The 23,110-nt window shown below is 43.3% G+C and overlaps 1 protein-coding gene across 2 annotated transcripts in view; it reads right to left on the bottom strand.

The window, feature by feature from the left end:
* Nucleotides 1–684: 684 nt before the first annotated feature.
* The window catches only part of zswim7 (zinc finger, SWIM-type containing 7), a 114,769-nt gene continuing 92,343 nt past the window's right edge, over nucleotides 685–23,110 (bottom strand). The window contains exons 7-9 of one of the 2 annotated variants that reach the window (XR_016168259.1): nucleotides 16,316–16,420; nucleotides 11,517–11,684; nucleotides 685–5,602 (exon numbers count right to left, since the gene is read on the bottom strand). Coding sequence is in view for 1 of the 2 variants with exons in the window: in XM_039662214.2 (XP_039518148.2) it covers nucleotides 11,568–11,684; nucleotides 16,316–16,420 (222 nt within the window). In the remaining variant the exon portion in view is untranslated. Of the gene's footprint in view, nucleotides 5,603–11,336; nucleotides 11,685–16,315; nucleotides 16,421–23,110 lie in introns of those variants that run through there. The other variant, XM_039662214.2, reaches the window with a different exon arrangement.

Genomic DNA, 23,110 nt, shown 5'->3' with positions numbered 1-23,110 from the left:
TGAGAAAGAAAACAATGGCTTTATTCATACGGGAGGCTGATTTGATGTTTGCACCACCGATCGCCGCACTCACGGCTATCACTGACACCGCGGCCTCAGGCATGCATTTACAACCATGTTTGATTGTTAACCGTGAGAGATCCCCCGTTTCCGACCCCATAATCCCCACTCTCTGACCGAAGTCAGGGGGAAAAAACCTAAACTACTATTATCTAACTAGAAAAAAAATATAAATAAAGAAAAACGTAAAGAAATCTCAGTCAAACAGAGGGACACTTTCACTCCAACAACCTGCTCCTTCCACACTCACTTCCGCACACGCGCACAGAGAGAGAGAGAGAGAGAGAGAGAAAGAGAGAGAGAGAATTTTGACTTTAAGATCACTTTATTTACAAAAACATTAAAGGTATAATATTTTTAGCAATTTTTTTTCCAATTAAAAAGAGAGCACAGAAAAAAGTAAAAAAACCCACAATTGATAGACATACTGGCACCTCCGTTTTAAAAATAGAGACTCCTTAAGCGGACTATGCTGTGAGCATTTCTAGTTTCACAATGTGCTGCACACTGAAAAAAAGAAAGTCTAATTGCAGCCCTTCTGGATATACGAAAAGTCTTGTTGAAAAAGATTATACATACATTTGGAGACTGTCACATATGAGAAAGAGGACCCAAAAGCAAAGGGCAGTCAATGAGTGATTTAATGTTTCAGAAGAGTTAACACAGGAGCCGTCAGGCGAGTAAATCCAACAAAGGGATCTCAATGGTAATGGACAGACAGAAAGTCTCTTAATAACAGAACAGAAAGCTGCCGTCTGGATCAGCACGGACGGTCACTCAGAGGAAGAGACAGGCTGGGTCCGTAGCTGGCACGGGAATGCCAATCCTGAACCACTCACGATGCTGGAAGTGTAGCAGAGTAGAGTCGAGGTAACACAGAGTACAGAACAGCTAGTACCAGACAGGACACGACGGGATCAGGAGCGATATGCACAGGTATGTAACATAGAGCAATAATCTGACAAAGAACAAAAGAGAGAGAAGCCAAGAAATAGAGAGTCTAATCAGGGATAGTGAGAAACAGTTGGGAAGGTAACGAGGAGGTAATGAGAAGATGAGCCACAGCTGAGGGTGACCGGGATAATGAATGAGTAGTGTGTGTAATGTAATGTAAGAGAGTGACCAGAAGAGGGCAGAAAAGGAACAGAGAAAGAAAGAAAGAGCCAGGATCATGACAGTACCCTCCCCTCAAGGAGCGCCTCCTGGTGCAACGGAGGAGGACTGGCATGAGCAGTAGAAGTCATCGATCAGTGAGCGGTCCAGGACGTCCCGGGATGGAATCCAACATCTCTCCTCCGGACCGTATCCCTCCCAATCGACCAGAAATTGATGACCACGACCCCGGGGGCGAACATCGAGAAGTCTGCGAACCCTATAGACGGGAGCGCCCTCGACGCGGACAGGAGGAGTGACAGGCCGAGGGGGAGCACGAATGACAGGTTTAATACATGACACTTGAAACACCGGGTGGACGCGCCGAATATTGGCAGACAACTTGAGACGGACTGAGACAGGACTGTGTATCTTAAGAATACGGAAAGGCCGATGAATTTAGGGGCCAGCTTGCGAGAAGTGGACTGGAGAGGAAGATTAAGGGTAGTTAACCAAACCCTCTGACCCACAGAATAACGGGGACTCTTGGCCCGACGTATATTAGCGGCCCGCCGGGTACGAGAACAAGATTTAACTAAAGCGGACCTAAGCTCTCTCCAAGTACGCTTAGCACGTTGAATGAAGGCTTGAACGGACGGCACCTTAGATTCAGTCTCCTGAGACGAAAAGAGTGGAGGCTGGTACCCGAGACAGCACTGAAAAGGAGAAAAACCTGTGGCAGAGGATGGAGCGGAACTGAGAGCGTACTCTGCCCAGGGAAGCTGTTCTGACCACGAAACCGGATTGCGAAAGGCGAGACTATGAAGGATGCGACCGATGGTCTGGTCGGCACGTTCCGCTTGACCGCTGGTCTGTAGGTGAAACCCGGAGGAGAGACTAGCCGACGCACCAATAAGACGACAAAACTCCCTCCAGAACAAGGAAGAGAATTGGGGGCCCCTATCGGATACGACGTCAGAGGGGAGACCGTGGATCTTAAAAACTTGGTCGACGATAATCTGGGCCATCTCCCTAGCAGACGGGAGCTTGGGTAACGGAATAAAGCGAGCAGTCTTAGAAAAGCGATCAACGACGGTCAGTATCACGGTGTTCCCCTGAGAGGAGGGAAGACCCGTGATAAAATCCAAGGCGATGTGTGACCAAGGGTGGGACGGTAATGGGAGGGGACGCAGCAGCCTGGCCGGAGGCGAATTGCCCGACTTAGTCTGGGCGCATACCGTACACGAAGCGATAAAACGGCGGACGTCGCGCTCACGAGAGGGCCACCAAAATCTCTGGCGGATGGCGGCGATGGTGCCCCTAACGCCGGGATGGGCAAATAGTTTGGATGAGTGGCCCCACTGAAGAACCGCGAGGCGAGCAGACGGAGGAACGAACAGAAGACCCCTGGGACAAAGACGAGGGGTAATGGCGTGGGCTAAAGAGCGCTTGACCAAACATTCTATTCCCCAGACAGCTGCCCCCACCACCATGCCCTGAGGAAGGATCTCCTCCTTATTGGGAACAACCTCTGGGGAAGTAAACTGTCGCGAAAGAGCGTCTGGCTTGAGGTTCTTAGACCCGGGCCGATAGGAGATGGATAAATTGAAACGCGTAAAGAATAGCGCCCAACGAGCCTGGCGCGCGCAAAGCCTCTTAGCGGAGCGGATATACTCAAGATTCCTGTGATCTGTCTAGACCACGAACGGGACCGCTGAGCCCTCTAGCCAGTGACGCCACTCTCCGAGAGCTAGACGAATGGCCAATAAGTCGCGGTTGCCAACATCATAATTTCGTTCGGCGGGAGAAAGGCAATGTGAAAAGTAAGCGCAGGGATGAACCTTCTCATCAGAAGATGAGCATTGGGAGAGAATAGCCCCAACGCCCACCTCTGATGCATCAACCTCTACAATGAACTGTCTAGAGACATCAGGAGTAAGCAAAATAGGAGCAGAGGAAAAAAGAGACTTGAGACTAGAGACTTCAAAAGCGGTCTGAGCCTCCTGCGTCCAGGAAAATTGGACCTTAGCGGACGTGAGAGCTGAGAGCGGGGCGGCAATCTGGCTAAAGTTGCGGATAAAGCGACGATAAAAATTCGCAAAACCTAAGAACCGTTGCAGAGCAACACGCGACTCCGGCACGGGCCACTCCGTGACCGCACGGACCTTCGAGGAATACATGCTAACTACCTCCACGGAAATGACTGACCCCAGAAAAGAGATGGACTGAGCGTGGAAAGTGCACTTCTCAGCCTTAACAAACAATCGGTTCTCGAGAAGACGTTGGAGGACCTGTCTTACGTGCTGAGTGTGAACTTGGAGAGGGGGAGAAAATCAAAATATCGTCAAGATAGACGAAAACGAAAATATTCAACATGTCTCTGAGCACGTCATTTATTAACGCTTGGAACACGGCTGGAGCGTTGACCAACCCGAAAGGAAGATATTCAAAGTGCCCAAGAGGCGTATTAAACGCAGTCTTCCATTCGTCTTCCCTCCGAATGCGGACAAGGTAGTAAGTGTTACGAAGATCTAGCTTTGAAAAGATCTTAGCTCCCTGCAAGACCTCGAAAGCTGAAGACATAAGTGGCAAGGGATAGCGATTCTTGACCGTTACGTCATTCAAACCTCGATAATCTATGCAGGGTCGCAACAAACCATCCTTCTTCTTAACAAAGAAAAAACCCGCACCAGCAGGGGAGGAGGAGGGAACGATGGTACCCGCTTCGAGCGAGTCAGACAAATACTTCTCTAGGGCTTCGCGTTCTGGCGCGGAGAGCGAATAGAGTCTCCCACTGGGAGGGGTGGTGCCAGGCAGGTGATCGATGGCACAATCATACGGCAGGTGAGGAATGAAGAGAGGTGGCCCTGGAACGACTAAAGACCACTCGAAGATCATGGTACTCCCGGGGTACCCCAGCCAAATCTCCCGGCTCTTCCTGAAAAACAGAGACAGAAGAGACAGGAGGAACAGCAGACATCAAACACTTAACATGACACGACAAATTCCAAGACAAAATTGAACCTCTGGCCCAGTTAATCTGGGGATTATGTCGACTAAACAGATGTCCAGGATGTCCTAAAATTACTAGACTAGAAGGAGAATGCAAAAATAAAAAAGAAATTGTCTCTCGATGCTTGCCTGAGATGGTGAGACTCACCGGGGCAGTGGCAAAGCGGGCTCTAGTGAGGATACTACCATCAAGTGGTTACGTTCTATCAGGGCGATCCCCTGTTCTCTAGCCCAACCTTCATCCACGAAATTTCCCTCGGCTCCAGAATCGATCAAAACCTGACAAGAGGTGGAAAACCCAGGCCAGCAGAGTAGTGCGGGAAAAGCAGTGCGCGTGCGTGTCGGAGGGTCCAGGACTGACGCGCTCACCAGTAACCCTCTCTCTACTGGTGACCGTTGGCTTTTACTGGACACGAGGCGACACGGTGAGAAGCAGAAGCACAGTACATGCAGAGGCGAGCCATAATTCGGCGTTGACGTTCGGCTGCGGAGATCCGTAAACCTCCCAGCTGCATGGGCTCAGAGTCAGAGGTGGGAGGCGGTGCAGAAGAGGAAGCCGGAGTTGTGAGTGGTACCCTCTCCAGACCGCGGCTGCGACGGCGCATCTCAAGACGCTTCTCCACCCGGATGGCCAAGTCGATAAGAGGGTCCAGTCGAGTAGGTGTCTCCCGGGCAAGTATCTCGTCCTTAATGTCCGCATTGAGCCCTCTCTCCCCATGTTATGTTTCCCCATTCCCCTATTTAAGCCTGAGTTTTCCCTGTGTCCCTTGCGAAGTCTTGTTACACTGTAAGCGTGCAATTCCGAGCGTTATTCCCTGTTCAGTTTCTCCGTGTTTTCCTGGACTCTCGACCCTTGCCTGTATCCTGGACTGTTAACGAATCTGTGCTGCCTGCCTCGACCATTGCCTGTTTAGACCACAAATTTCTGGATTGCCCCTTGCTTTGTTTGTGTGCCTGCTTGATTTCAGTTTATGTTCAAGTATAATAAAGTGCTGCACATGGATCCGACCGTCTCTGTCCGTACGTTATAGAGGACTTCGCCACACGAGGATCCAGCAGACTTTCAGCATCTATCCGCCGTGGTCAAGACCCGAGCTTCAATGCTAGCCTCTCATAGTTCACAGCTGGCGAGACTAACTTCTCTCCTTGAAGAACTAGCAAGCTCCGTGCAGTCATGGTCTCCGCAGAGCACAAGCACAGCAGCTAATCAAGCCCAAACTCCCGCTGCACCTGTTCCACCGCAACTCAGTGTGAGTACCGCATCCAGTGATACTAATACGCCATTTCCCAAGAAGTTTAATGGCTCACCAGAAGTGTGTGAAGGATTTTTTCAGCAGTGCAGCTTGTATATGAATCATCAGCCCCTGTTTTACGCCTCGGATATCGACCGCATTTCTTTCATCTGTTCACTGTGTAAGGATTTTGGCCAGGCGAATTTCTGAAACACACACACACACACACACAAACCTTTCACTTCCCCCACACATCGGAATGTGTGGAATGTTTTTGAACAAAGAGAAGGACTTTTGGTGTTTAAAAACATTCAACAAAATGTTTTCAATGGTTTTTATGTATATGTGTCTTCCCCATGTCACAGTGAAATAACTTTGTTTGGTCACAGTTTAAATAGGAATTAAAAATACCTTCGTCATGCATTTGAAACATAAGTGTATATTCCTTTGATATAACATAATGTTCCTTGATATCTCTAGAATGCTTATTGAATGAAACACTCGAATATGCATAGAGATGTAAAGTAAAGTGTATTTTTAATTCGTTTTACTGCCAATGAAGATCAAATTGTTATTGCAAAACCCTCATCGAACACACCCCCTTCCACGAGAAGCGCGCGCTGAGGAACAAAGGACCATAAAAGAAGGCTTCCGATTGGCTCAAGCCAACAGGAAGGGGATGGATTTCTCCAAGGTGATAAATGTGAGAACGCAGGTCCGCCCTCGCTCTCCTCTGAACTTTCCAGCGCTCAACATGTAAACCTCACGGGACTCTGATCCAACCATGGATCTTTCCTTTTGTTCGTCTAAAAGTTTCATCTTTTCCTCAAGTGGACTACCAAGTTCGTCTTCCAGGAAAGGAAGTGGACTTTGCCGAACTATCTCCTCGGGTAACGTCACCTCAAAGACTCTCAGCCTTTCAAACACTGGCGCTAAATGCCGACGAACGCCACGTGACTCCCCACGGAACAAAGCAGCCATGAACGAGCCGGGACGGGCCGCGCAAACACGCCGCGGCCGCGCTTCACGGCGCACCTCCAGCCGACACGTGGCCAGAACGGGCCGAGCAACGAGCCCGCGACTCACACAGACCAAATGTGCCCTGCAAGTATACCTTCTTTTAGAGCTTCTAAGAAGCATTAAAGTGTTTTCGTGGTGTTCAGAAAGGTTAACTGACTGTGTGGCAAACAACCCACTCTCTCTCACTTGCTCTACAACTCACTCTATCTCACTCTCTCTCTCTCTCTCTCCAACTCACTCAACTTACGCGTATCCATTGTCTAAACGCTCTGCGTCGTCTTAGTTTGTGTTTAATGTTTGTAAATACATGTATCATTGTAACGTAGTAAATGCTTAAGTAGTAACTTTATTAAATACAAAATATGCTTACCTTGACTGATTGTCTTGCTCATAATACGGGTCAATGAAATGTCAATTTAAAGCTACACGCTTTACAGAACTATAAATACCTAAGAGGGTATTTGGTTATAGAGCAGGGAAGGCAGATTCTAGTGGCCACAGAATTTGTTTTCACAAGCTATATAACTTAATTGAGCTAATTGATTTTGCCTGTCTTGTAAAACGTGGTCCTTGCAATCAATAACAATTAATTTGTGGTTGATTGCGGGGATGCACATGTATGCATATGGGTAAAATTAATAAATTAATATGTAAGACCGGTCTGATCCAAATCTGTATGAATAATTATTAATTATCAATTATTAATTATGATATGCAAATTCCCCCCCTGATCAGAACCGACCCAGGGTCTTTACAACTGTTAACTGGAAAGGCTCTGGAGTGGGCAGGTGCGTTTTGGGAACCAGGTCAGATGTCGTTTCCTTCTTTCGGCGTGTTAACCGCCCTGTTCAGAAAGGCTTTTGAACTCCCTGCAGAAAAGGAGTCCCTGCGCCGGGGAGGTTCGTATGCGGCGGATTTCTCTCACTCACTCCACACGCCACCTAAGCCTCAGCTCGCTAAACTGTTTGATCCTCCCTTAAGGACCATCAGAGGAGCTTCTAAGCATATCGTTCCTGCCAAACCCACTCATCGCGTCGGACCCCTCGAGCCCGTATCCCGCACTGGCCCTGTTAAAATTGCTGTTTTCAAAGACAGCGGAGGTGTCGCGGGTCGAACCGGAGTTTGAGCGCGTGCCAGCCGACTCGAGTGAGTCAAGTGCCGAGCCAAATGAATCGAGTGCCGAGCCAAGTGAACCGAGTGCTGAGCCAAGTGACTCAAGTGCCGAGCCAAGTGAATCAAGTGAGTCAAGTGCAGAGTCAATGCCGAGTCGAGTGAATCAAATGCCGAGCTGAGTGAATCAAGTGTGTCCAGTGTTGAATCTAGTCTGTCCAGTGTTTCTTCGAGTCAAGTGAGTGAATCATCCAGTCAAGTGAGACGGCGCCGCAGGAGAAGGAGGAATTCGTTTGATTCGCCAGGCTCCAGTGAGCGTACCCAGACTCCTCGCCCTGCCGGTCCTGCCTCTGCGCCTCGCCCTGCCGGCCCCGCCTCTGCGCCTCGCCCTGCCGGCCCCGCCTCTGCGCCTCGCTCTGCCTGCACCCTTTAAGCTCCGGGAGGCCTTTCCTGAACCCGTTCAACACCCAGAGGTTCCTCCCGTGAATTTCCCCAAGTATTTTTTTTTGGGGGGGGCAGTAGGTACTCTGTGGGGGCCATGGAGGCGATCCTGACATGGACCTCGTCTGAGTCTGTGAGAGCCATGGAGGCGAAGCTGTCATGGACCTCGCCTGTGTCTGCTCCGCCCTCGTCTCTGTCTGAGTCTGCCCTGTCCAAGTCTGCTCTGCCCTTGCCTGAGTCTGCTCCATCCTGGTACCCTTCCAAGCGTGCTTCCCCATAGTCTCTTGCCCTGCTCTGGTCCCCAGGCCCCAGCCCTCTCCATGGGCCTGGCCCTCCATCCCAGCCCCCGTTGACCTCCCCCCGGAGCTCTTAGGAGCGCCTGGAAGCCGCTCCTTAGAGGGGGGGGGGGGGGGGGGGTTATGTGACAGCAGCTGTGGTGCCCTCGAGAGCCACTAGAGGGCACTCTCTCCCCATGTTATGTTTCCCCATGGACCCTTTGTGTTTTATTATGTTCAGTTGTGTTTCATTATTGGTTATTGAGTTCCTTATTTAAGCCTGAGTTTTCCCTGTGTCCCTTGCGAAGTCTTGTTACACTGTAAGCGTGCAATTCCGAGCGTTATTCCCTGTTCAGTTTCTCCGTATTTTCCTGGACTCTCGACCCTTGCCTGTATCCTGGACTGTAAACGAATCTGTACTGCCTGCCTCGACCATTGCCTGTTTAGACCACGAGTTTCTGGATTGCCCCTTGCTTTGTTTGTGTGCCTGCTTGATTTCAGTTTATGTTCAAGTATAATAAAGTGCTGCACATGGATCCGACCGTCTCCGTCCGTACGTTACAGGGTCAAGGTGTGCTCTGTGACTGTTTGTGGCTATTATCCCATGCACTACTCTCCACTGAAGGTCTCCAGACCTTTTCTCTATTGGAGGCTTGTACAGTGACCTCCAGCAGCCTTTGGGGGAAGCGCCTGGCCCAAACACCTCCTGCCACTTGGACTCTCTCACACTCTCAAGTGAGTGCGGATGTGACACTTTCACACACAGTGCATACAGAGCTTTTTTCCCAGTGTTGCTAAAAAAGTCCAACTGGGGGTCTTAAAAAAAAGCAGGCCTCCCTCAGTCTCTTGCCATATTCCAGTATTTGCTGAAAAGCACAATTCTTGAAAAGTAGAAGTCCCTTCCTCCCACACCAGATGACAGTCTATAGTCCTGGGGCAAAAACTCACGTATTTGAGTCAGCATTCTCTCCACCACTCGAACTGATCTAATGTCCAGCTTTTTAGCCAAATTTTCAGCAGATATCCAACCATCCTCAGAGATCAAAAGTCCAATTTTTTAATATTTGCAGTCCATAAAGCTCTTCTGAGGACATTTGAAATGTCCACTGCCAGTGCTGGGTTAAATAGCAGAGGTTCTTCCCTCTTCCACAGTTCCAGCGCACCATTTGGCTCTCGAGATATCTTTAACAGTGTACACGCTCTCATTACTGACCGGTAGAATGCTGTCAGTCCTGTTAAGTCCAGCTTTTCGATGTCCATAAGAAACAAGTGACGGTCTAGCCCCATGTTGCCTGCTCTCCTCAGAAGGGCACAGCCCACCTCGGCCCAGCTCACGTCCTCCCCGTAGAGTAGTCTCCGCACCGCCTGCAGTCTGAAAGCTCTGATCCTGGAACCAATGTCGATTAGCCCCTGCCCTCCTTCTTGAGTATAGGCAGATACTGTACGGGCGCCCTCAGCCAATACTGTCCCGACCAGAAAAAGTTGATCAGGCTCCAGAATCATCATCCTGTGCCATAGCGACGAGGCCACCAGATTATTGCAGACCAGGACCCTCCCCCTGTAGGACAGCCGAGGCAGCAACCATTTCCAGTGAGACAACAGACCACACACTTTCTCCACTAGGCCCTCCCAGTTTCTCTTTTTATACTCCTCTACTCCTAAAAACACCCCAAGATATTTAAACCCTGTTCTCCCCCACTGTAATCCACCAGGAAGTGATGGACTATTCAGCCCAAGACCACACCAAAGAGCCTCACTTTTACCCCAGTTAACTCTAGCCGAAGATGCCTTCCCGTAACTCTCTAGAGCTCCTTTTAAAGATTGAACCTCACTCTGATTACTGATTAACACTGTGATGTCATCTGCATATGCAGAGAGTTTAATAGGTTCTTTAAACACCATTGTATTGACATTTAAAGGCACACAATGCACTCTCCGGTTTTTTTGTAAAACAGTGACCTCTAGAGCCACTGTGGTGTACTTGCACTGTCGTAAATAACCGTTATTCCCCTGTTACTGCATACTGAACTACTGTCAATTCTTTGGAATAAGAATAAAGTTGCCTATCGCGTTTGCTGGCTTATAAAGTTTTTACATGATTTCTGCTAAATCACAAGTAAATAGCCTATCGTGTAGGACTAATGTAAAATTTCATTTGTGTTTTTGATTGTAATGTAAACATTACAAAATGTCAGATGACATCAATAAAGTTAAATGTACTTCGCATTATTTCATAACATTGGCCGTTATGATTTCATTAGACACGATTATTACAATTTATCATAATAGTTAGCAAATTCTGTTCAATTACACTATTTACAACCTCTAGGCTTATATGTCCTAATAATAATGTGAGATATTGACTATGCTCTTTCTACTCCTCTGTTATGCCATACGGAACCGTTTGCCACTGAAACTGCTTAACGCACCAGTGGGGCTCGACAGCCTCTTAGACAAATAATAATAATAGGTTGTAATACGTTGTTGTATTCACACTAATTGGTAAGTCCAGAAAGTCTTTCCAAATGTATAAACTCTTAACTATTTCTATTGGCAGCAGAGCATGGGCAAATCATCAATTTGGAGACTAAAGGGTTTGCTTGTAAGTTTGTAGTGTTTTTTTCTCCTTATAGGTATTTTGGCTGTGTTTACACTAAAATCCAATCTTTTACTCACATCTGACACACGAGATCTGGATTTTGTATACATTTGGAAAAACTCTCTGGACATACCAATTAGTATGAATACAATAATAATAGCAACAATAACAGTTGTAATACGTTGTTGTAATGAGGTTGTCATAAAAAATATAAAAAGTTAATTTTCAATTTTTTTAATGCATGACAAAATATAACTACACAAATGTTTAATAAATGGTTTACAGATTTACTAAGAACAAAACCCCAAAAGGAAAGTATTTGAAAGAGCAAAGCTTCAGTCTCATTGTTTGTTGCTGAGACTCTGAAAGTCTAGAGTGCATAATCTTCAAACAAACGGAAACTCCAAAAATAAACGCAATCATGCTCAATGAACAGATGTACATTCTCGGGCAACAGATAAAATATTTTGCGAACACATATACAAACATCTGGTATTTAGGGTTCAGCTTTGCGCATTTATTTACTTTCACAGCATTTTTTTTAAATATATATTCTACAAAAGATCATCTCTCGATAAGAAACACTGGGTTTTAATGCAAGTACACAACAATTTTCAAACTTTTAATCTCATAGGCAAATGACAATTAAGTCCAGTCTAATCCATAATAAAATACCTGAATTGCTGCAAGGTAGTTCTTATTAAAGTCAACTTCAGGATCAGCTATTTATGTGCTGGCCTCAGTTTGCCCTGAGAGAATGTGGGTCATCTGCTGATCTGAGACCTGCTCCTGCTGGCACAATCCCATGGCCTGACTCAAGCAGGCCGCCAGGAGGTGCTTACACTAGAGAACACAGATATAGAAAACACATTTTAATAAAATGGCACTAAATAATGGTAAGAGAAGAGCTTAGGTTTGACATAAATAAACATGGAGGTTATACAACTGAACCATTCTTTCACCAGTTTGGTTATATAAGAATGACACTGTATAGGCTCAAGGTCAGATATGTTTCAAACTAATATTTATTGTGTGTAATGAATGATAGTAAATGCACAAAGCACCCATCTGTTCTCAATTTACAGTCACTGGCACTGCAGTCATAAAAAATGCATCAGCGGGATGAACAGTCAAAGGATCACAATGAAGGAGAATATTAGTGCCGCCCAAAAAGATAGGATTGACAATGAAATGGTTGAAAGGGGAATAAAACATGCACTTAACAGGATGTATTACCGTGGCGGCATTATACAATGAAACATTATACTGTACTTTCATTATTATTTACATTCATGTTGGTCTACATGCTTGACTGCGCCTGGAATCTCTCCCAACACTCCAGACCTCCGATATAGAGCCTCACTAATAGCCTGGGAAAACCCAGACAACTTCCGGCAAATTTAGATTAGCTCTGAAAGTTAGTCTGGCAAAGAGCTCATTAAAGCCCATTTCCAATCCGTCGAAATCAAGGCACCAATCAGAAACGTTGGGATGGGCTTTACATGATGACGACAGCGCTGGGATTTTGAAGCAGATTTTGTAGCCTACAGTACATTACAAAGATGGATGCCGCCTTCGAACATCACTCGTTCGAATCAGCTATCGTGTCTGTTTTAAGCGTTTTGAACGTTTCCTTTTTGTTAAAAACCGAGCAAAGAACAACACTCGGAGATGTTTCTCCGCCGCTCTGCATACGTCATCTCCTTCACTGGTCTGATTGGTTTTAGGTCTATCCGCGACGTCTGTTGGTGACGCCCCTCTGGAAATGATTTGTATATGACGCTTTGTCAGACCATAACTCTGTTACGATTGAGAATGGTCTGGTTTTTAACCAGGGTACCTCACCAACCCACAACTGATGAGAATCCCACGTCATGTTCTTCTGGAGTTTGGCAGAGAAGGCAGGTTTATCACATTAAGACGTATTCTAGCGCATCAACTAAACTCTATTGCATTACACAGAGGACTATAAATAAACAAGGAAACCATTCTTCTCAGATCACATGGGTATAAAATGCATTTATATTTTTTTTCCAGCTCGATAATAAAGGGAGGTCATGCTATCAGAGTGAGGGTTGTCTCTGGTTTTTGTTTCTCAGACTGGAGAACTAATTTTAGTCTCATTCCCTCCCCTGGGCTCAAAAGCAGGCTGATGCACATGCAACTGTGTGACAACAGATACTGGGGTCTCCTTTTGAAACAGACAGTCAATGGAGAAGACAAAATGGTAACACTTTACTTGAAGGGGTGTGCATAAGACTGACACATGTCAGGAATATGAAGGTTTCATGCATGTTTATGACAACTGTCATTAAGTGTCATTCGCTCAATTATGACATTTCTAATGCAAATAGGACATTGTTTAAGATGTCTTTGTCATGCCAACTTGACAAACCAATACATCATAGCCTATGAGACTATGAGGCTGTCAGTCACTGTGCCGGTGTGGATACTGTCATTCAGAATCACAGATTATTATTTTTGGAAGTATGACCAACAAAAGAATTTTCACCGGAAAATGTCATCTGAACTAGTAAGAAACATCCACCTTTGTTCTGGTTCTGACATTGGAGTAAATCGCGCTGATTAAATCTAACAATCGCTTATAAGTTATCATATCACGCAAAAAAATGCAAATTATACTTTGTCCTCAAATTGTTAATGTTAACAACGTAAGCATTGCATGACTACATGTAATGTCCTTCCGATATGTATCCTTGTGTATCCTATCCTGTTTTCGCATGGGTCCGGTTGCGGTCTCTTTATTTCTGAAGCCACTCCGCAGTCCGAACGAAGTCTTTTGCATTTTACAGTGGGTGAATCTCTAGTTGTCACTGGTGATTGTCGTTTGAACCTCTCTGGATCCACCATCAAATTGCTAAGTTTAATTATATCAAGTGCAGTGAGAAAAGGCTATAAATCTCCACCTCCAGCATCCTCGCACGCAATATAGCCAAGACTCCTTTATGTCGACAGATGTGACGTAATGACGCAAAGACATGATCGAATCTCCCATGGAAATCCACCAGTAACACTGGAGTTAAAAAACATTATTACAAGCTGACCGCTTTGAATCGAGCTAAGGCAAGCAGATAGTTTTGAACACTGGCTGGTTATGTATTTTCTCAAATATGTATTCTGGATAATTTTTAACCACAAAAGAGCTACGGACTGCAGCTTTAAACTGTCAGGTAGTTGATTTTGACATTGGCTGTCATGAGGCCAATATAACTGTGTCATGAATATTTTTCTTGACCTCAACTACAGTGGTGCAAATTTAATTTGTCATTAAAACGTTATAATAGCCTAATGACAGCCAAAGTCAAAACCAACCACCTGACGGTTTAATGTAATGTTAACCAATAAAGGTGGTTTCTTAAGTTTGATAATTAATCTGCCATGTCATGTTTATGACAATTTATGTTGTCTTGATAATGTCAAGTTGTCATTACCAAGACACTGACAGGTTATGGTGTATTGGTTTATGTCAAGTTGTCATAACAAAGACATCTCAAGCAATGTCATATTTGCATTCAAAATGTCATGATTGAGCGAATGACACAATGACAGTTGTCATAAACATGCATAAAAAACCTCTTTCATATTCATGATATGTGTCATGTCATGATTATGAAGGTGTCATGTCAGTCTTATGCACACCCCTTCAAGTAAAGTGTTACCGAGAAAACCAGCAACAGGGAGCTGAAGAAGAGAGTAAAGGAAGACGCTTAGGTTGAATCCTTTACATATTTGTACTGTGATTGACAGCCGACTGTCCTTTGCACAACATATGAACTTCCTTTGCACAACATGTGAACTGTGTCTGCAAGAAGGCTCATCATTGTGTATTTCTTCTGAGATGGTTGAAAGGATTTAATGTTAGACAGAACATTTTGACAACAGTGTGTGGTTCACTTATGGAATCAGTCATGACATTCCACATTGTTTCTTGGTATAGCTTACTTTCAGCTGAAAATAAGCTACAATTATCAAGAATTATTAAGCAGGCATCTAAGATTATTGGGATCTCACAGCTTCTCCTCTCAGACCTTTATAATAAGGCAGTAAAGAGGAAAGCAGCTTCTATTATTATAGACTCCACCCACCCTCTTCTTTTCATCTACTTCCATCAGGTTGCCGGTTCGGAACTCCCTTAGCTAGGAAGAGGGAATAGGAATTTGTTTGTGCCCAAAGCAGTGACTATATTAAAGGGTTAATTCACCCAAAAATGAAAATTCTGTCAGTATTTACTCACCCTCATGTTGTTCCAACCCCGTAAGACCTTCATTCATCTTCGGAACACAAATTAAGATATTTAAGATATTAAGATCGCTCCTGCATAACTAGTCCATAGGCTTCTTGAGGGAATGACTCTTGCTTGCATCGAAAAGTCATTAAAGACATCGTTAAAATAGTCCAAGTGACTACAGTGGCTCAATTTTAACTTTATCAAACGACGAGAATACTTTTTGTGCACAAAAACAAAAATAACGACTTTATTTCAACTATTTACTTCCTTCTCCATGGGCCTGTAGTCAGTTAACGTAGTGTGATTGCGTAAAGCTACGTCACACGTAGGCTCACTATTGGCTGACGCTGGTCATGTGTGTGATGCGTGTGACGTACAATAACAGAAGCTTACGCTATTAAACTAGTAACCTGACTCGCGCAGAGGGAGAAATAAACGAATAGTTGAAATAAAGTCGTTATTTTTGTTGTTGTTTTTGCACACAAAAGTGTTCTCGTCGTTTGATAAACTTAAGATTGAGCCCCTGTAGTCACTTGGACTATTATTCCCTCAAGAAGCCTATGGACTAGTATGCAGGAGTGATCTTAATATCTTAAATATCTTAATTTGTGTTCCGAAGATGAACGAAGGTCTTACAGGGTTGGAACAACATGAGGGTGAGTAAATACTGACAGAATTTTCATTTTAGGGTGAACTAACCCTTTAAACAAGGTCAAGTAAATGTGTGTGGGTTTTAGAAATGTGCATAATTGTAGTTTCCATTTACATTTTTTTAGATGTCCGTTTTAATAATGAATTGCATGTTTATGCTTATTGTTGAATTGTATGTGTTGTTGATTTGTATTGAATAAGAGCTTTTTAACCTAAGAAAAATGTATATTACCAGTGTGTGATAGACAATAAAGTTTTTCTAAATTCTAAAAATCTATTTGATGACCAAATTGTTAACTTTGATAAACAAATTAATAATTATTAAAAAAAATCCATATCTTTTCAAACGCATGTTAAATAATGTAAGTGCAAAAAGGTTTTTAAACACAATCGCTAGTCAACTAATTGGTAATAATATAAGTTGTCAACTATTTTTTTAACATCAATTTCCCTGTTGTCTTAATGATTATGGTTTGATATCAGCCCTACAAGCAGAAAAAGGATGAGGGTCTTGGGGGTCTGTGAATGCAGCTGTGTAGTTGTGTGTGAGAGCAGAAAGAGGAAGTGACCTCACCATCAGACTCTCATTTCTCCTAAGCACAGAGAAAGTGAAGGCGGGGCATGGGCAGTAGTGACAGGACGTGAAGCACGTGTACAGATGCCCTGATCCACCTAATACCTGTTGGAGAGATAACGGAGAGAGACACAAAACTGAAATGTGAGATGAGTATTATGCTGAGTATTATGCACCATCACAGCTGCATCTCTAGAGGATTTCGTCTTCCAAAAATACTTACTTTGATTTTACAGTGTCAAACAATACAGGCAGACAGATAGCCCTGTTAGGTCTCTATGGGGTGAGTGAGTTACATGTATGTATGTATGCATGTATGTATGTATTGCCATACCTTTTCTACTTTTATCTAGGTCCATTTAAGGAAAAGTGTATGTTTTATGTGCTGTAACTATCACAGGTTCACCCAAATTCTTCACCCATTTCTGGATTACTCTTGGATTTTTAATTGTAGACTTGCGGATTTCCTGTGTATTGAAACTGAGCCAGAATTAGACAACTTCTTTGTCTTTTTGTCTTCTTATTTATGACATTAACAAACTGCACATGGATCCTACTTCTAAGACTCATTGTAATTACATTGTTTAAAGTTCCACAGAAAGAAAGTCAAAGTATTTGAATGACTTGGGTGGACTATACTTCCATGTAATAGTCCTGCATAGTGACACATTTTTAGAGAACAAATATTTCATGTAGTCTCTCAATATGAAATAATAAAAAAAATAATGATAAAATAAACAAATAAAAGAATTAGAACTAATTAGAATAAGAATGTCAAGCTTGACATTTCAATAAACCATTTACTGCAAACTTAATGCAGAACTGCTCTCAAAAGGATCATTGCACTGCTGATTCCCTTCGGGGTCTGTCAACAGATCTGGGCTGCGTTTCCCGATAACGTTTGAATTTGAATTTATTTATTTTAAAAGGGACAATGCACATTAACATGAGAACTCAAGTCCATCATGTAAATGTGGCAGATTTAGCAATACAGGCTATTTTTCATCTGTAGTCCCTGAAGCAACTGTGTGACGTTGTCTCTTAGTGCGCTACGAAGACTCTTATGGTATAACTTAAATAAAGGTTTACCATTTCTAGGCGTGCTCCCCGAACCATACCTTAGGAAGCTGCTTAAGATTTGCAGCTTCTTGCAACACCTGGTAACGTCGCTTCTTACGTGCGACATTACCAGGTGCTGTCCATGGCGATGGTGCTGAATTGGTTGATATCGATGGCTCAAGAATCAATTATTCACTCGTGCAGGTGCTAAGTGGTGTTATTTATAAAAGAAGCACTTCAAAATTAGTTGAAATTGCATTTATTAAGACTCATGGCATATTATAAAAAATAATCCAAAGTGTATATACTGCTGCAACAATAACCATTTCAATTTTTTACGTGCTTTCTTGTCTTTACCATTTTTGTTCGCTGAGGTGGAGCTGCAATGAAATATTGTTCTTGTAAATACTTATCAGCATTTCAGTAATAAAAGTGTAGCCTACATCTTACTACGGTTCTCGGCCCGACCTGCTTGTCAAAAAACAGGTAATTTGGTCAGGGATTTTTACACGGGTAGGGTGAGAAAAAACACTCACATTATGTATTAGGATGGCAATAAAATCACTGACTTACAGTACCCCTGTAAATGTTTAAAATACCATACAAGCCCATGAGAAACAATTAGCGTCCGAATAGGACTTAACTGACATTATGCTTTCACTGGCCTTTGAAAGTGCTCCGCAGACGGCGCCGTCTTTTGGAACAACTATTCGCTTTCCCTTTAAATAGACTATTAAGCCTTTAAATGTACCTTTGCCAGCTGATGTACCTTTGGATAATATAATAAAAAAATCAGTGTAATGACAATCTTATTATTTGCATGAAAACACTTGAATTAGCATTATTGAACACTGTCTGAGTGTATTAAAACTTCAGAATTATATTCGTATAGACCTGCAACAGTGATGAAGTAAAGTTAAGAGTGGTCCAGACCAACCTTCCGAACATATGACTAAAAGAAGGTAGGCTATATTTAACTAAGAACGTTTCGGGAAACGCGTATTAACTATAAGGTACAGCTTAAGGTAACTTAAGAACGACGTAGCGCTAAGAAGGTTTTCGGGAAACCCAGCCCAGCCTCGGTCATTAAAGTAAGTAAAAAAAAATTCTCAAAAAAGTGTAATAAGAACTAACAAAATCTAACAAGTAGGACATGCAGAACAGCTTCAATTCCTTCTTAAAACGCTGACATTGCATGTATTGGGATACATCTTTATTTTTATAGAGGAAAAGGCTCCAGTTGTTTGAGGTATGAAGTAGTTGGAAATCTCATTTGCATTCTGCACTCAACGTTGGATGTTGAACGTTCCAGAGAGATTTAATGGTGTGTAGATCTGATGACCGGCAAGGTCATGAAATGTGTATGATTTGTTTAGCAGTGAATATGGGATCACTACAATCCTGGAATATGGGGACATATTAAAAAAAAAATAGCTACATATTTCTTGTTTGTCATACAATCATACAGCTCTACAATCCAGTCCAACAACACCTACATGATGGGGCTGCATGATTAAACAAAATAAATCCAAAAATGCGATATGACTTGTGCGTTTATCAAATCACAAAGGTTTTGATTTCATTAAATAAAACATTTGTTTCATTTGTGTTTCAAAGTGCTGATGTTCATCCACATGAGCAGCTCCCAGCTACCAGGGAACGTTCTCAGAACTTTGGCTAACATTCCCTACAAGTTTGGTTAATGTTTTAAAGAAAACATTTGAATGTAATTGTTACGGAGCAGGCTCCCGCACCGCCTCCTCTTCACCAGCAGAGGGAGCCGTCTCCAGAATACTAACTCTCCCTAGAACTCCGTTTACCATAATGCACCATTGCTGGGACTGATTACACACACACCTGCACCTCATTCAGACTGCCTATTTAAGCCACACTCAAACACAGACTCAGTGCGAAGTATTGCATTGCCACGGCCTGTAATGACTGAGCGTTTATCCATGGTCTGCCTGTTCTGTGTACCGACTTTGGATTGTGATATCACCTCTGCCTGTTTGCTGCCTGCCCTGATCTACTGCCTGTTATCTGACTATTCTCTGTGCCTGCTCTCTGAAAACCCTACTTTGCTGTATAAAGCTGCAAATGGATTCCACTCCGTCTAGAGTCTCGTTACAGTAATGTTTAAAGAATGTTTTAAGGATGTTTTCTAATTTAAAATAATGTTGCTATAAGGTTAAATGTAAACTAAGATATTACGTTTTAACTGTAACATTTTACGGATGTTTTGGGAATGTTGTTGAGATAACAGATTATACAATGTTCTCAATAAAACATTAGCACAATGTTCCATAATAACAGAAGAGGAACATTATTAAATTACCGATGTAAAATGTTATGAGGATATCATTGAGGCCTGAGATGACGGAATGTTTTGTTATAAAATGTTCTTGTAATGTGGCGTGTTAACAAAGCAAGAACATTTTAAATGTACCATTTTGAACATATTGTTGAGATAACAGATTATACAATATTCTCAAAAAAAAAACATTGGCACAATGTTCCATAATAACAGAGGAGGAACATTATCAAATCAATGTTCGTAAAATGTTTTGAGGATATAATTTAGTCCTGAGATGATAAAATGCTTTTAATAAAAAATTCCTTTCAATTGACTTTAACAAAAGTAAAACAGTTTGCATGAAACATTTTGAAGATTTTTAGGCATGTTGTTCTCTTACGAGAGGTTCTCTCGTACTGCGTAATATGTTCCGCTAGGGGAAAACATCTTTTCCTCGAGATATTGAAGTCCAAAAATTATCCTAAATTTTGAATTATTGCAAAATGCATTGCGGCATCATGCAGACATAGGCAAGCAGCTAAGCGTGCCAACTGGCTGTCCTGTGGCAACTGCAGCAGCCTATCGAGAGCGGCCCTTTGGTGACGGTCCAATGGGGCGATTCACACCCATTGTGTCACGCTCCGCCAAAGCGGGCGTGGCCTAGCCCTGTAAACATAGCTCGATAGGCTGATATTACTGATTTTTCATCTCTTCAGCAAAGCGAACAGTTGCATCACTGGATCCTGAGTTGCATCACTGGATCCTGAGTGAAGAAGCCGCGCCAATAAAAAAAAACCCTCTGCAGGACGAGCCATCTTCTGAAGCCGTTGGCCTCACCTCGCCGCCTTTAGTCGCCGCTTCCTGCTAGGCTATCCGGCGTTTATATCCTTTTACACTCTGCTAAAAGAGCTGCGTCTTTTTAAAGAACCACACTCAGCGATGGGGACCGCCTCACCTGCGTTTCCTGCCTGAGTGAGTATCATGTAGCACTCGCTACACTCAAGTAGACCGTGGCATTTAAACGATGCCCAATTGGCACTAAGGGCCCTAAAATTGTGCCAAGAAAATATCCCCCACACCATTACACCACCAGCAGCCTGCATAGTGGTAACAAGGCATGATGGATCCATGTTCTCATTCTGTTTATGCCAAATTCTGACTCTCTACCATCTGAACAGAAATCGAGACTCATCAGACAAGGCAACATTTTTCCAGTCTTCAACTGTCCAATTTTGGTGAGCTCTTGCAAAGTGTAGCCTCTTTTTCCTATTTGTAGTGGAGATCTTCTGGTGGGGTCCCGGTGGGGTCTTCTGCTGTTGTAGCCCATCCGCCTCAAGGTTGTGCGTGTTGTGGCTTCACAAATACTTTGCTGCATACCTCAGTTGTATCGAGAGGTTATTTAAGTCAAAGTTGCTCTTCTATCAGCTTGAATCAGTCGGCCTATTCTCCTCTGACCTCTAGCATCAGCAAGGCATTTTTGCCCAGAGGACTGCCGCATACTGGATGTTTTTCCCTTTTCGCACCATTCTTTGTAAACCCTAGAAATGGTTGTGCATGAAAATCCCAGTAACTGAGCAGATTGTGAAATACTCAGACCGGCCCGTCTGGCACCAACAACCCCGCCACGCTCAAAATTGCTTAAAATCACCTTTCTTTCCCTTTAGGGCTGGGCGATAACACGATAACGATGTGTATCGCGATAGACACGTGATCGATATCAATAAAAAATGTGTTTGAAAAAACGCCCAATATTTTTTTTTTTTCGTCGGAAGAAACCACAGGTTGCAAAGCAAGTTTGGTTGCATTAACAAAGGCACTCACTCTCTGGTAACCTAGCGACGTAGGGAGTGACATGCTAACAGGCAATCATGTAAGTTAACGTGTCAGTTTGGTTGCGCCATATCATTGTCTTGTGCTGCTGGATTTCTCTTCAGTAACCGGCGATTGAAAAGCAGAAAATGAGTGCCCTTCATCTGCATCAGACATAAAAACTCTGTCATTTTGTTAATACAGGACATCATTCAGTCTGCAAAGTGTTTACTTATATTTGTGTAGGCCTATACTCGCAATAAAATACAGCATTGTGCTTTTGTCACACTGTATTTCTTGTCAAACTGTAACCTACAACTGTCACACACACACACACACACACACACACACACACACACACACACACACACACACACACACACACACACACACACACACACACACACACCGTTTTAAAAGCAAAACATATTTATCCAACCCCTAAATTATTTAATACGGAAATTAATTATTTATAATTCCGATGAGAATAAAGTTATGGTTACTTAAATTAAGGAAAACGAATATATTGATTGGAAATGCAGAAAATTAATCCTGTCCCACCGCACCATGCCACTGTCACCTTTTTTACTCTGAGGAGTTTGCAGGTCTGATTGTGATTTTAGACTTATGTTTACATTTTAATTACTTGAGTTTTCCATGGTTGTGTTGACATTTCTGTCTTGGGATTATAATCAGAGGAAGGTTAAGTTTAAAATAAAAATGTTTAAAAGTAATATATTTGACTCCTGGTCCTTATTTTAAATGGCTCATAAAAAAAAAAATCAACAATTATCGATATCGACCGATATGAAACACTGATATCGTGATATCAAGTTTTCAGCCATATCGCCCAGCCCTATATCCCATTCTGACATTCAGTTTGGAGTTCAGGAGATTGTCTTGACCAGGACCACACCCCTAAAAGCATTGAAGCAACTTCCATGTGATTGGTTGATTAGATAATTGCATAAATGAGAAATTGAACAGGTCTATCTTATAATCCTTTAGGTGAGTGTATATTATAAATACCTCACTATGTTTCTCTGTGAGTTTTTTTTTGTGTGTGTGTGCTGTTATGCTCATTTGTGTGGTCATACACTCATCAGTGTTCTGGCTGAGGGAAGGAGGTTCTCGTCCAAGATTTTACGGTACATGACCCGTCCATCAGCCCTTCAATACAGTGAAGTCAAGTCCCTCAGCAGAGAAACAGCCCCAGAGCATAATGTTCCACCTCCTTGCTTGACTATAGGGATGGTGTTCTATGGGTCATAGTTAGCATTTCTCTCCCTCCAAACAGGGTGACTTGAGTTGATGCCAAAGAGCTCAATTTTGGTCTCATCTGACCACAGCACTTTCTCCCAAGCCTTCTCTGAACCATTAGATGTTTATTGGCAAACTTCAGACGGGCTTCTATTTGTGCCTTATTGAGCAGGGGGACCTTGCGGGTGCTGCAGGATTTCAATCCATTGTGGCGTAGCGTGTTACCAATAGTTTGCTTGGTGACTGTGGTCCCAACTGCCTTGAGATAACAGACAAGCTCCTCCCGTGTAGTTCTGGGTTGATCCCTCACCTTTCTCATGATCATCCTTAAACCGAGGGCGATTGATTTTTCATTTCGTATTTATTTTATTTCT

The sequence above is a fragment of the Pimephales promelas genome, chromosome 4, assembly GCF_988280905.1.
Source record: "Pimephales promelas chromosome 4, fPimPro1.hap1.1, whole genome shotgun sequence".
NCBI classification, from domain to species: domain Eukaryota; kingdom Metazoa; phylum Chordata; class Actinopteri; order Cypriniformes; family Leuciscidae; genus Pimephales; species Pimephales promelas.
This window is presented reverse-complemented; position numbering and strand designations above follow the sequence as displayed.